Genomic DNA, 15,418 nt, shown 5'->3' on the forward strand with positions numbered 1-15,418 from the left:
TTTAAAGGGACCAAAAGTAATTGGACAATTGACTCCAAGGCTATTTCATGGACAGGTGTGGGCAATCCCTTCGTTATGTCATTCTCAAGCAGATATAAGGCCTGGAGTTGGTTTGAGGTGTGGTGTTTGCATTTGGAAAGTTTTGCTGTGAAGTAAACATGCGGACAAAGGAGCTCTCCATGCAGGTGAAACAAGCCATCCTTAAGCTACGAAAACAGAAAAAACCCATCTGAGAAATTGCTACAATATTAGGAGTGGCAAAATCTACAGTTTGGTACATCCTGAGAAAGAAAGAAAGCTCTGGTGAACTCATCAATGCAAAAAGACCTGGGCGCCCACAGAAGACAACAGTGGTGGATGATCGTAGAATAATCTCCATGGTGAAGAGAAACCCCTTCACAACAGCCAACCAAGTGACCAACACTCTCCAGGAGGTCGGCGTATCAATATCCAAATCTACCATAAAGAGAAGACTGCATGAAAGTAACTACAGAGGGTTCACTGCACGGTGCAGCCACTCATAAGCATCAAGAATAAAAAGGCTAGACTGGACTTTGCTAAAAAACATCTAAAAAAAGCCAGCACAGTTCTGGAAGAACGTTCTTTGGACAGATGAAACCAAGATCAACCTCTTCCAGAATGATGGAAAGAGAAAAGTATGGCGAAGGCGTGGTACAGCTCATGATCCAAAGCATACCACATCATCTGTAACACCCGGCGGAGGCAGTGTGATGGCTTGGGCATGAATGGCTGCCAGTGGCACTGGGTCACTAGTGTTTATTGATGATGTGGCACAGGACAGAAGCAGCCGAATGAATTCTGAGGTATTCAGAGACATACTGTGTGTTCAGATCCAGCCAAATGCAGCCAAACTGATTGGTCGTCGTTTCATACTACAGATGGACAATCACCCAAAACATAAAGCCAAAGCAACCCAGGAGTTTATTAAAGCAAAGAAGTGGAATATTCTTGAATGGCCAAGTCAGTCACCTGATCTCAACCCAATTGAGCAGCATTTCACTTGTTAAAGACTAAACTTCAGACAGAAAGGCCCACAAACAAACAGCAACTGAAAACCACTGCAGTGAAGGCCTGGCAGAGAATCAAAAGGAGGAAACACAGCGTCTGGTGATGTCCATGAGTTCAAGACTTCAGGCAGTCATTGCCAACAAAGGGTTTTCAATCAAGTACTAAAAATGAACATTTTATTTAAAATTATTGAATCTGTCCAATTACTTTTGGTTCCTTAAAAAACAGGGTGGCACATGTTAAGGAGCTGAAACTCCTAAACCCTTCATCCAATTTTTATGTGGATACCCTCAAATGAAAGCTGAAAGTCTGAACTTCAACTGCATCTGAATTATTTTGTTTAAAATTCATTGTGGTAATGTCTATAACCAAAATTAGAAAAATGTTGTCTCTGTCCAAATATATATGGACCTAACTGTATATGTAGAAATCATGAGAAAAAAACACTTTTTCAAGTAATCAAAGAACAGTCAATTTTTTTATTTTATTTTTTTTCTGTTTTTTTATGAAAAAGCAAAATACAAACAAGACCACACAAAGCTTTGACCTTCTTCCATTTCAACAGCATCTATGATTCCTTCTCTAATAGCACTTGACCCTAGTCTTTTATGGGTGCTCATCATGCAGAGTCAAGGTGGCATTAACACAATTCGCAATGACAAATCTCAAATCTTTATTCACTACAGTATATGAACTAAAGTATTGAACACACCTGGAAAGTGGAAGGAAGCACAGATAACTCAGCCATGAAGTGGAGACCACATAAAGTTACCAAACGGGGTCACTGAGTGCTGAGGAGAAGAGGGCAGAGAAGTCACCAACACTGCTGACTCCATAATTGCAGTGTCCAGACCTCCTATTAACATCAGCACTCAGCATCAGTGAATGCCAGGAGAATGTTTCCTGCCTGGCTTCATTATGCTAGCTGTAAAGTTTATTGGAGGGGTGATAATACTATGTGCTTATTTTTTAGGGGTTGGACTCGGCCCTTTAGTCCCAGTAAAGGGAAATCTTGATTCTTCAGCACACTTTTGACAATTGACCCCCTGACGAAGCTGACGCGAAACGCACGTTGGGGTACTGTGCTTGTGGTCTCTGTTTCATAATGGCACATGGTGGGTATGATGGCTAACCTATACACTACCTTAATCTGTTGGCAATATTCGGGACTGTCTGTCAGTTCCCTAAGCTACATATATTTATAATGAGATTTTCTGAGTTGCTGTCACATCTATCTAGGGACAGGTTGTATTGTTATTGCAATTGTTTCCATAAATATATATTATATGCTCCTGGTAGTTGTGATATATAATATTACACCCATACCCGTTTACTAATATTGTCTGTTTTGATGTGCATTTTCATGTTGTTTTGGTCACACTGCCCATCTTTCCTTTTAATTGGGTTTTATGTTTGTTTTTTTAAGGGTAATTGTTTTTTGTATTTGTGTTTTAATTGTTTATTAATAAACTTTCTGATGCTATTCAGAAAATAAGCTGCTTATACTTTACTGTATTTGTTATAGTGGTAATTATGGGATTATGTACAATTTGTTAGTACCCTCAATAGTTTATTAGATGTGCTTTATGTAAATATGAGTTTTTAATTTTTTTTCTAACACTTTGGACAATTGTTTGATTCCAATTTTGTGGGAACAGTTTGGGGAAGACTCTTTACTCTTCCCCATGACTGTACCTAGTGCACACAGCAAGGTCCTTGGTGGGAAAGTTTGGTGTGGAAGAACATGACCAACCATACGGAGCCTTGACCTCAACCCCATTGAAAACCTTAGGGATGAATTAGAATGTGTAGGTGTAATGTGGAGGTGTCCTAATACCTTTGTTTATAGTGTATTTGTTGTCTACAAACATACAGTTGTATGGAAGGTTTTGTTATGATATATTCAATACTTATTCCTGAAAGTACCAAACATGTAACGTTATAGCTGAGTTTTAGTGCCACCAGCATTATTGTCCATGAGCAGAAATGCTAGAACGTTGCGTCCACCACTACCAGTAGAGGTCATTACATCAGGCTCTTCTGGTTTATACATTTTCTTAGTTCATGGGCACAATCCTCATATTATCTTTTATCCACCAGACAATAGAAATGTTAAAGGGGTTGTTCAGTCTAAAACTACAAGTCTGCAGTCACTCTTTGTGACTGCAGACTTATGAATTCTCACATGACGCTCACTGCACGCTGTGAGGATTCTCCAGTGCTGGCATCGAGAGCGTCAGTTTTGTGACAGCAAAATGCCAGATTATGACTAGACTGTTTCCGGTCTCGCTCAATACACTTTCTTTGAGCGAGTGTGCGCCCATCTATTTGGAATCTGGCCAGGAGTATGTATATTGCATACATGTGGTCATATCACCGGCGCTCCCGGCACTGGAGAATCCTCACAGTGTGCAGTGTGCGTGACGTCATGATTCACAAGTCTGCAGTCACATAAAGTGACTGTAGACTTGTAGCTATAGTCCTCGCTCACATGAGCGTATAACATGGACAAGTGCTGTCCGATGTTTAATCACATAGCACTCGGCCCAATGTTATACTATGGGGCAGCGCACATCAGCGATTATCATCTTCTCTTGACGATTCGGTATGAGATAACAATCGCAGCATGCTGCAAATGGCAGCGAGACTCGGCTAACATGCATCCATACAAATCTATGGGTGCTTGTGAAACATCGGACTGCACTCGGATGTCATCCCATACGGTGAGACAGGCAATAAAGGAGACAGAGAAATTACTTTCTCCATCTCCTCCACACCTCATGTGAGAGGATCGGAGTCCAGTGCACTGACACTCGGCTGATGCTCGCATCAGACGCCATACACTAGTATGACCCCGGCCTTAGACCAAGCAACCTGTTTAGTAAATGCAATGTCAAGTTTTGGCTGCATACATACTACGTTGGAAAAAAAATACAAGTACGGTAAGTCTGTTTGGTAGGTAAGTAAATAGGACAATGTGCGAAACCTTACACCGCAGGTAAGAAAAGTATAATGCCGCAAATACAAACCAGCCTGCAAATTAATGTAAGTGCAGTGGAGGCTACAGCACTTGCCCTGGCATCGGGATCCCTTCAGACCCACCTATTACCAGCTAAGTCCAGTTTACCATCTAAATCAATGGTCTCCAAGCCGTGATTCTCCAACTTTTCCAAAATTACATTTCCTAGCAGGTCCTGGTAAGCCTGCCCATTATAAGCGGTCGGGGCAAGCTGGGAGTTGTAGTTTTACCGCAGATATAGAGCCGCAGGTTGAAAAAGCAAGGAGCTAAGTGCAGGCATATTCAACTGTGTACTGTACCGAGAAGTTTAGGAAGTAAACCGTAAAACAGTAAGGTGATTTGACCAATCAATTGTCAACTAATTGTGCCCGTAATTGTCATCAAAACATACTGTCTCTATGTTCACCTTTCAGATGGGATCTTAGAGGATGTCCACCATTGGAACATTACTTACGGGTTTGCATAAGTGCATGTATTTGGGGCTAAAAATCATTTTGCAATTGTTTTTCATTGAAAAAATTAATCATTTGGCTTTTACAGGCTCTTTGTTTCCAGCACATTCATAACTTTCATGTGGTTAGTAGTGATGAGCGAACGTGCTCTGACAACGTCTTATCCGAGCTCGCTTGGGTGTTATCCGAGTATCTGAGCGTGCTCGTATATTACGTTCCAGTCCCTGCGGCTGTTAGACAGACACAATCCATGTGGGGATTGCCTGTTTGTTATGGAATCCCCCACATGTGCTGTGTCTGTCTAACAGCCAAAAATCATGCAGCCGCAGGGACTCGAACATAATATACGAGCACGCCCAGATGCTCGGATAAGACGTTATTGGAGCACGTTCGCTCATCACTAGTGGTTAGGGGTCATAAAACAGCTGAGAACAGCTCAGAAAAATACAGATTAACTAGGATGCAAAACTGTTAATGAAACCCAATTGCAATAATGATTTATGTATATTTAAGTAAATAACATTTTGGACAATCCCTTTAAAAAGATGCACATACACCGTAGATAGTTGTAGGCTGAATGACAGCTACAGTATAAATCCCAAATCCTGTATACACGTGCACGCTTGGTCAAACCTGCATGTGTTCAAATGGGGAGAGGGACATTAGTTGCCGGCTGACAGTGGCTTACATCAGAGGAACAAAGAAAGGCCTATGTTATATGTAATGGGGCAGCCCCCGTAATCTTTCTGTAAAATGGGCATTAAAACATAGGATCTTCATATCACATGCATGATGCACAGATGGGATGATTTAATAGGTTTAATGGAAGACCAGACCGACTCTTGTTGCCACATCGATGTGCGTACGCAATCACGTCCTTCACAGAGTCTATATATTGTGACGTTCATATGTAGTAATACATGGCTCTGTACCTTCAGTCAATGCTGGAAAATAGATGCCAATGTTCCATTGTTTTAGGTGAGCGCCTAGGAAAGAACATGTTATTTTTTTTTGGCTACTAGGTTTTCAACAATGAAATATCCAAGCCAATTCCTTCTTGTATAAGGGCACCAAATGTGCTGTCCATGTCACCTGAAGAATTACAATGCATAAGATACAGTTCTTCATGGATGCAGGTCTGTTATTTGGAGTGGACAGATTGAATGTGTGGGGTTCCATCCTCTGGATTTTTCTCTTTCGATTCTGTGTACGCACCAATGAAAGATCCATCCTCATTGAAGTGACTGTGTTCTCCATCGCTGTACTGGACGAGGCTGTCCACGCTGTCGTAGGTTTTAATATCTAAGCTTAATGAGTCCATGCTGCCATTTATTGCCTTCTTATCACTGGAACTAAGGGGAAACGATCAGATTAAAGGCTGAGGCTGGTATAAGAGGGGTAATACAGATACTACAAATTATCACCTATATATCGGAGAGGAGATGGACTCTACAACAGTAGAGATCAGACTACTGAGATCTCCGTAGATTCTTAAAACTGCTTGTTTCATGATTATTTTGCAGTGTAAACAGGCTGACATTCACTCTTTCATTGAGTGAAATTATTTTTGCAAAGTGCAAAAAATCATTGTTCTCGGCAGTGCATTGTCCTGTGTAAACAGAACTCACTCTGGCGAAAATCATGGCAGATTACGTGCACTGAGAGATCTAGTTTGGATCTATTGCAGATGGCTCAGGCTGTGTGCACACGCTGCGGATTTTGCTGCGGATCCGCAGCGGATTTGGCCGCTGCAGATCCGCAGCAGTTTTCCCAAAGTTTACAGTACCATGTAAACCTAAGGGGAAAAAAACCCGCTGTGCACATGCTGCGGAAAAAGCCGTGCGGAAACGCTGCGGATTATTTTCCGCAGCATGTCAATTGTTTGTGTGGATTCCGCAGCAGATTTCAACCAGCACCAATAGGAAAGTGCTGGTGAAAACCCGCAGAAGAATCCGCAGAAGAAACCGCAAGAAAATCCGCAGTGAAAACCGCAGTGGTTTTGCACTGCGGATTTTCCAAATCCGCTGCGGAAAAATCCACAGGAAAATCCGCAGTGTGGGCACATACCCTCAGTGTCAATCGTTAGCTCGGTCTGTCTGTGTAAATAGGGATTTAAACGGCTATCCGTCCGTAAGGTCTTTTCAGTCGGCAGTCGTATTGTGCTGGCGGTCGGTCCTTATGAAGCATCATCTTGCCCTGTCCCTTTGCTATCCCTCTGGTTTGTGTCTCCTCCTTACCTCATACTGATATGGGTTTGCATGCTTTTTTTAGGGATAGACCCAGAAGTGTCCTCAGTCACCAATATATAATGTCATTTCTGAAAATAATGCTGGCATCCACTGTACAGAAATACTGCTACAGCGTTCAGGAAAATGTTTGGAAAGAGCAGGGATAATTTTTGGATCTGACTACACAGGGTTATTTGTAGTTTGCAACTTTGTAACACTGATAAATATCCAAATGGTAAAATAGTTTTAAATAGTTCATAAAGTAATGGACTATCACTAGGGTATGCCATCACTTTATGATCAGTGGCAGTCCCATACAGAACAACGGGGCTGCGGGGCTAATTCAGCTTAATAGAGCGGTGTTGCAGTTCCCCTGCGCATTGGGTGGGCAAGCTGCCATAATGCAGGCAAAAGATATGAACGGGCCATAACACTGATATAATACAGTAACACGGGGTGATAGGTCCTCTTTAATGCATGTAATAGCAAAAGGGGTAGAGGTGGTAATGTCATGGGGGTGACATTGCCTGTTTTGTCTTTTAGGGTATAAGAAGTCCCATCATATAAGAGGTACCATCCATATCTGTGTCGGCATTCTGTTGTGCCATGAAGCAGAAAAATAGAATTGTTCCCTACTATGAACACCTTTAGCCTTGCCATGCTTTAAGGACGACCTTTCCCTGGATTTTTTTTTTCCTCTAAGTGGCGCTGCTCCTATAATTCAGATTTTTATTCTTTTTTTTTTTTTTCTTCTGTGCCTCTCCATTGCAAAGTTTTTCCCCCAGTAATAAAGATGCAAACTTTCCCTTTCAACCAACTGGGCGTCTACCACAAATCTTTTATGAAGGTATTTGCTTTTTATCCAATCAATACATACTTCAACCCAGTTGGTTGAAGGGAAAATGTTTTACTGGGGGCATAACTTTTGAATGGACCGGCATGAAAGAAAAACTGTTCCGGAATCAGTGGAGCAGAGGCAATTGGAACATGTAGGGAAAGGTCCTTTTTAAGATATTTTTAGTAGTCTAGTCAGTTGGCGGGTCGTATCTAGCTCAGTTACTTGTGTCCACAGTGTACAGATCACACTCAATTATATATATATATATATATATATATATATATATATATATATACACACGATATCCTAAGATACATCTTGGGGATATATGTACGTATGCAAAATGCTTGGTCTGAACTTTTGCCATCACAAACCTGTAGTCATCAAAGAACTGATCTTTCATAGACTGCACTTCCGGTTCAGGATGGAGCTCTTCTTTCTCCTTCACTGAAAAAAAGTATGGATGATTGAGTAAACATATTTGATACAAGGACTTTGTTAAATCTCATCATCACAGCCTTTTTCGTTTCCTAGTCCCTAAGTTTCCATTTTTTTTTTTTATTGAAAAATTCTTAATTTACCGTAAGTTTTTTTTCTAATTGTTTCCATTCCTGGATCTACACAACATAAAGACTGTGGTATCTACTGTACTTAGTGTCCTGTATTTCTAACATACAGTCGTAAAAAAAGGTCACATTCTGTTTGTGACCACGATGCAACAACTGTGAAAAAAATGCAACGTTTTGAAATCCTTTGATATTGCAGGAGTCAGACCCGTCACACCACATGGAATATAATAGAAATTTCGGAGTATTTGATATGGTCTATTCATTTTCAATTAAATAAGAACAGTAGGGTGTGAAATTGTGTGATGAGCCTTCAGTTGTGCTGTACAGCCGGACATCAGAATGCATAAAAGATATATTCCTTACAGTGATACCTATCCTTGACAAGTTGTAATATTAATATTCAAGGACATATTACTTTAATAATAGCCTTGCTATAACGTTATGGCTGGGCTCGAAGTGATGGCATCAAATTAATCAATATTTATGAAAAAGTACGGTTCCTTCCTTGCAGTGGTAGAGGCTAAAAAGTTAAGACACGGGAATGAATTAAATTCAAATTAAATTTACCTCTACAGTCTCAGATGTTTCAAAGCCGCCAGTCCAATGCTCCTCACTAGCTTGCTTCATGTAGTGATCACATACCGCACGTCATTCATGTGACGGCTGCAGCCAATCACTGACCTGAGTGGGGATGGCAGCATTTACAATTGATGACTAGTGTTGCGTGAACGTGTTCCGATAAGCTGTTATCCAAGCATTCTCCTTTGCTAACAGTATCTTCTGGGCTCGAATACTATGTTCAAGTCGTTGCACCTGCATGTCTCATGGCTGTTCGACAGCTGCAACACATGCAGAGATAGCCTAACAGACAGGCAATCCCAGCATGTGTTGCGCCTGTCGAGCAGTCACGAGACATGCATTTCCGGCAACTCGAACATAGTATTCGAGCACGCTGGAGATACTCTGTATCTGAATGCTCAGATAATGCCTTATCCGTGCATGTTCACTCAACACTATTGATGATAGTCATGGGTGCAGCCATCACGTAATGATGTGCAGTATGTGTTTGTAGCATAAAGTAAGCCAGTACGGACTACTGGAAAGCAAGAGAGGGCAGCACTGAAGAAGCAGTGGATTGAGAATGTGAGTGTAGGGGTTCCTCTAAATCAGGGTTGGGGAATCTGCGAATGGTTATTTGTGTCACGGCCACTCCTTCTGCGGCCGTGCCTGCTGCTGGGATCACCGCCGCTCCCTCCGCTCATACTTACCCGCTGCAGCGTGCTCCTCATGCAGGCACGCGTCCTCTCCATTCTCCGCTCCCTGGTTCTCGTCGGGTGCGCGTGCGTACCGCCCACTCCAGCACTTCCTCTTTCTGATTTACAGGCGCTCTGTATCTCCTCTCTGTGATCCTGGAGGACCGTCACCGTGTCCTTCAGCACTCCATGTAATTAAGGCAATTCCTTCCTCTGCTCCTTGCCTGTCTGTCATTTGTGCTTCTGTGACTCGGGTCCACCTTTGTCTTTGCTCTGCCTGTTCTGAGTCTCCGCCCTGTTCAGCCAGTTCAGCTTCTCTGCCTTTCCCAGGCTTCCTTGTCTCCACGTCCAGTCCAGCCTTCCCAGTGTCCGCTCCATACTCTGTTAGTCTGGTCTGGTGTCTCTGTCCTGTCCTGCTTCCTTTGTGTCTTCCCCTTCCCAGTGCTCCTTTGGTCTCGCCTGTACTCAGCTCCTACCAAACTGTACTTCATCTTACCCTCTGTCCGTCCTACGCCCAACTTCTCTATTTTGTACCTCCTACTACCTGTCTCTGGGTTCCAGCTTCTGCGGCAATAGTCTCCCTTGGGTCTGCCCCTAACGCTCCCTGTATAAGGGGTGGTCTACCTGGTCAGCTCACCCTTAGGAGGTTCGTTGTCATGGATCTGTGGGTCCACTCCAGGTGGTCCAAAAGATCTCACAGTACAGACAGGCCATGGACCCCGCTGGTACCCCGACTCCTACCCAGAAGGAATTATTGTTCCTTAGGGAGAATCAGTCTAGGATTATGTCCTTTTTGAAAACCTTGGAATCTCGTCTCTCGTCCCTGCAGGCCTCCAATTCTGGGAGAGCTTCGCAGTTAACAAGTCTCCAACAGGAGCTGGCCCAACAGTGTGACACTCAAGCTCATATTCTAAATTTTATGGCTTCTGGGGATGATCGTCTTCACGCCCTCCAGTCTTAGGCTCCCGTCTCTTCTCTGGCCTCGGCTCCTCACCCACCTCCCCATCTGGCTAAACCTCCTCGATATAGTGGAGATACAAAATTGTGTAGAGGGTTTTTAAATCAATGCGAGCTTCATTTTGAGTTACTTCCCATGCAGTATCTCACTGACCGTTCTAAAGTGGCTTTTGTAATCTCTCGCTTAGAGGGTGAGGCTTTGGCATGGGTTAATCCTCTCTGGGAGCGGGATGATCCCCTTGTTTCTCAACTCTCCACCTTCTTTGATACTTTTCGCAAAGTGTTTGATGAACCGGGTCGCTTGGCCTCTACCACCGAGTATCTGTTCAACCTTCAACAAGGTACGCTTTCGGTGGGCCAATACGCTTTCCGGTTTCGCACCCTTTCATCCAAATTACCGTATTTTTCGGACTAAAAGACGCACTTTTTCCCCCCCAAAAAAGGGGGGAAAATGGGGGGTGCGTCTAATAGTCGCAATGCAGGCTTACCTAGGTGGCAGAGGTGCGGTGGCAGAGGTCCGGTGGCAGAGGTGCGGTTGCGGGGGTGTGGTGGCAGAGGAGGCGCAGTAAGCGGGGTCCCTTTCCCTGGTATGGTGATGCAGCAGGCCCGGTATGCAGCAGAGCCGGGTGAATCCTCTTGTTATTGGTGGTGGCGGCCATTTTCCGGAGGCCGCGCGTGCGCAGATGGAGCGCTCTGCTTCCCAGGGCTTCAGGAAAATGGCCGCCGCGATCTCCATCTGCGCACGCGCGGCCTCCCGCGGCCATTTTCCTGAAGCCCCGGGAGCAGAGCGCTTCATCTGCACACGCGCGGCCTCAGGAAGATGGCCGCGCCCACCGATAACAAGAGGATTCACCCGGCTCTGCTGCATACCGGGCCTGCTGCATCACCATACCGGGGAAAGGGACCCCGCTTACTGCGCCTCCTCTGCCGCCACACCGCCGCCACCGCACCTCTGCCACCGCACCTCTGCCACCGCACCTCTGCCACCTAGGTAAGCCTGCATGGTAAGCCAGGGACCCCTCTCACGCCATACCTCTCACTGCACCTCCTGATCCCAGCACCTCCTGATCCCAGCACCTCCTGATCCCAGCACCTTCTCATCCCAGCACCTACTGATCCCAGCACCTCCTCATCCCAGCACCTCCTCATCCCAGCACCTCCTCATCCCAGCACCTCCTCATCCCAGCACCTCCTCATCCCAGCATCACCCCACCTCTGCCAACACCTTGCCTCCTGTGACCCTGCTCTGCCACCGCCATCCCTCAGGTAAGATACTGTAAATTCGGACAATAAGACGGACCCCCATCTTATAAAAAATCTTTTTTTCTGCAATTTTCACCCCAAATTTGGGGTGCGTCTTATGGTCCGGTGCGTCTTATAGTCCGAAAAATACGGTAGGATGGAATAATGAGTCTTTGGTGGGAGCCTTCTGGCGGGGGCTTTCTCCTCGAATTAAGGACGAGTTGGCGGGTCATGATACTCAGACTTCCTTGGAGGATCTCATCTCGTTGGCAACCCGCATTGACTTACGTTTTGTAGAACATTCTCGAGAATCCGCTAGAGAGAGATTTCCTCGACTTCCTCCCATTTCTCCTATCTCTTCCTGTCCTCAGTCTGAGTCTTCTTCTGCTAATTCTGCCCCAGAACCCATACAGGTGGATCGTCTTAAGCATGTGGAGCAACGTCGGAAAGAGAGACTAACTCAAGGTCTCTGTTTCTATTGTGGTAGTGCCTCTCATCTCTTGCGTTCCTGTCCTTTGAGTCCGGGAAGCGCCTCCACCTAGGACTGGTAAGAGGTCTCCCTAGCTATCCCAGAACCCTCTCAACACCTCACTCTTTCTCTTTTACATCTGGGTAATAAACGTTTCTTTGACTCTGCTTATATAGATTCCGGGGCAGCCGGGAACTTTATTCAACTCGAGGCAGTTAGGAGATTGCGGATTCTGGTCAGATCCCTGGAGACTCCTCGAAAGATTGTGTCAGTCGATGGCCAACCACTGCGGGAGTCCATTACGTTGGTAATCGAAGAATTGGAACTCCAAGTTGGAATCCTGCATCGTGAGAAGATCGTCTTCTATGTGCTGCCTTCTTTATCCCACACGTTTCTTCTTGGACTTCCTTGGTTCAGGACTCATGAGCCTTGTATTGACTGGCGGTCTGGCGAAATCCTGCGTTGGGGACTCTTCTGCCAGAGTAACTGTCTACTTCCTGTTTTGCCAAAAAACCCTCGTCCAATTTCGGTGTCTTCAAATTTACCTTCTTCGTATTTGTCTTTCCTGGATGTCTTCAATAAGAAAGAGGCAGAGACTTTACCTCCGCATCGACCCTACGACTGCCCAGTTGATCTTGTTCTGGGCTCTACTCCTCCCCGAGGTCGAATCTACCGATTGTTTCCTATCGAGACTCAAGCCATGACTGAATACGTCCGGGAGAATTTATCCAAAGGTTTTATTCGCAAATCCTCCTCCCCTGCAGGTGCGGATTTCTTCTTCGTTAAGAAGGACGGGTCCCTTCGTCCTTGTATTGACTACTGTGGTCTCATCAATCTCACGATCAAGAACAAGTACCCGCTACCTCTCATTCCTGAGTTGTTTAATCGCCTGAGAGGAGCCCGAATTTTCACGAAATTGGATCTTCACGGAGCTTACAATCTAATCCGTATTTGTTCAGGAGATGAATGGAAAACCGCTTTTAACACTCGAGATAGCCACTATGAGTATTTAGTCATGCCTTTCGGCTTGTATAACGCTCCAGCGGTTTTCCAGGAGTTTGTGAATGATGTTTTCCGTGATCTACTCTACTCCTGTGTGGTGGTATATTTAGACGACATTTTGGTGTTCTTCTCAGATCTTGCTTTCCACAGAAGGGATGTCCGCCAAGTGTTGTCTCGTCTTAGAGAGAACCGTCTTTATGCCAAACTCGAGAAGTGCGTTTTTGAGTAGTCTTTGCTACCATTTCTTGGCTATATCATTTCTGACTCTGGCTTGCAAATGGACCCGGAAAAAGTGTCTGCTGTGCTTAACTGGCCATGTCCTCAGGGAGTAAAAGCTATCCAACGCTTCCTCGGGTTCGCAAATTACTACAAGCAGTTTATCCCACATTTCTCCACTCTGGTCGCCTCAATTTCTGCTTTGACTCGCAAGGGGTCCAACCCCCACATCTAGTCTTCTGAAGCTGAAGATGCTTTTCGCTCTCTGAAACAAGCCTTTGCTTCGGCTCCTGAACTCGGTTGATCTGAGGTCAACAAGCCCTTCATTCTTGAGGTAGACGCTTCTGCCATTGGTGCTGGTGCAGTACTTTCCCAAAGAAGAAAAGAAAGGGAATTTCCAGCACGTCCATCCAGTCTAAGTAAAATATCCAAAATTTATTAGAACATTTTAAAAAACAGTGTTAAAAAAGAGAGAGAGATACCCTCTCTGCCTGACGCGTTTCTGGCGCACCACGGCGCCCTTAGTCATAGGAACCAGGTGTTCCAAAAGATCTCACAGTTTGGATATTTATCCCATCCTTCGGGGGCCGTACCAGAAAGTACATCCTGACTGTGGCACTGGTTTCAGGATGTAATCTTTCATTGCATGCCATTTAGTGTTCAGCAGTGCACAATGTGTGTGTGCTAAGAGAGCAAGAAGAAATTAATGAGGTTTTGGCAGTCAGAATACAGTTCCTTGCTTAAAAATGCGGTCCCTGAGAATCTGCTCGGGGGCCTGATAAAACGTCATCGAGGGCCGGAAATGGCCATGGGGCCGGAGGTTCCCCACCCCTGCCCTAAATCATTGATCTCCAACCAAGGGCTCATGAGACACTTGTGGCTTGGGGACCCCTCATATGTGGCTCTTGGCTGTGTGCCCAGGTGAGTGCCAGTATCAACTGTGTTGCCATACACAGGGGGACACTGCAGAGATCGCCGCAGAAACTAAGACACATCTACAATTCACGTTGTCTCTCCTAGACCTGACATTCAGTTTTTTTGGGGTGAGATTTTAAAGGGTCTCATCCACACCCCGCAATCCTTCTTCCTGGTCAGGTGAGATGAGGATGGCTAATTTTATGCACAGAAAGATTGTGCAAGGACATGACTTTAATTTGTGTCATATCTTCCCACAGGAACCTCCTAGTAGAAAAATAAAAATAAAGATTATAATATGACGGCTATATTTCCGAGCATACTTTCAGCATCCTAGACACAAGTGAGTTGTTGAAGTTACCAAAGCATTTGGGTCAAGTAGCTTCCATATCCCATGCATTGTATATGCCACTTTCTGCGCTACACATCACAATATGAGGCGGTGTGTCATGCGAAGCTCTTATGTGACTGTACCTGCATATTTTCCTCCTCGATTTATTTGTACAAAACAACCAATAAGCACTAAAAGTGTTAAAAGAGCCACAGCGCACATCAGTCCGATGAACCATCCTCGGGTAGACAGGCTCTGTGATGCATTAGCATAAGCTGCAATGGAGTAGAACACAGATACAATGTTAGGATCTGCAACATTATAGTGCAACATTTCATCATTATTAAAAGATTCAACTACTATGTATCCATCTTCCTAGTATATTTCTACATATACTACAGACTACATACACATTACACACATAGGGCACAATTCACCATTTGCATTTCTCTTATAAGTCAATTTACTTTTTTGGACTTTTGGAATTTGTTGACTTTTTTTTTGTGCCAAATTCTTCAACTTGATGCACGTGATTTTTTCTTTATTTTGTGCAAAATAAAAAATGCTATTTTAAACTTTTTGTAAGTTATGGTGCAAAAAAGTTGCATATTCTAAAATGTCACAAAGCTTACATAAAATCACTTCGAGGGAGACTGAGGCACATTTGCACAAAAATGTGATTAAAAATAAAATTGCGATTGGATCAGATGGAAACATCTGGACCGCCCAAACCCATCCACAATGACGTGCATGAAAAAAACAAACCGTCAAATACATAAAGCTTTAGACTTAAAAAAATGGTGTAAGTGAAAAACGCCAAAACTAGATTTAAAAAAAAAGTGCAAATGCAATAATGAATCGGGCCCAAACACTACAGTGAGCAACGAAAGAATCCGAC

General features: G+C 44.2%; 1 protein-coding gene across 3 annotated transcripts in view; it reads right to left on the minus strand.

The window, feature by feature from the left end:
- Positions 1-5,554: 5,554 nt before the first annotated feature.
- CHL1 (cell adhesion molecule L1 like) overlaps positions 5,555-15,418 on the minus strand; it is a 136,494-nt gene continuing 126,630 nt past the window's right edge. For all 3 annotated transcript variants that reach the window (XM_069736843.1, XM_069736841.1, XM_069736842.1), the window contains 3 exons: positions 14,664-14,795; positions 7,941-8,013; positions 5,555-5,852 (listed from right to left, as the gene is read on the minus strand). In XM_069736843.1, coding sequence (XP_069592944.1) covers positions 5,642-5,852; positions 7,941-8,013; positions 14,664-14,795 — 416 coding nt within the window. In that variant the 3' untranslated portion in view covers positions 5,555-5,641. The remainder of the gene's footprint in view (positions 5,853-7,940; positions 8,014-14,663; positions 14,796-15,418) is intronic.

Source organism: Ranitomeya imitator, chromosome 8, assembly GCF_032444005.1.
Source record: "Ranitomeya imitator isolate aRanImi1 chromosome 8, aRanImi1.pri, whole genome shotgun sequence".
Classification (NCBI taxonomy): Eukaryota; Metazoa; Chordata; class Amphibia; order Anura; family Dendrobatidae; genus Ranitomeya; species Ranitomeya imitator.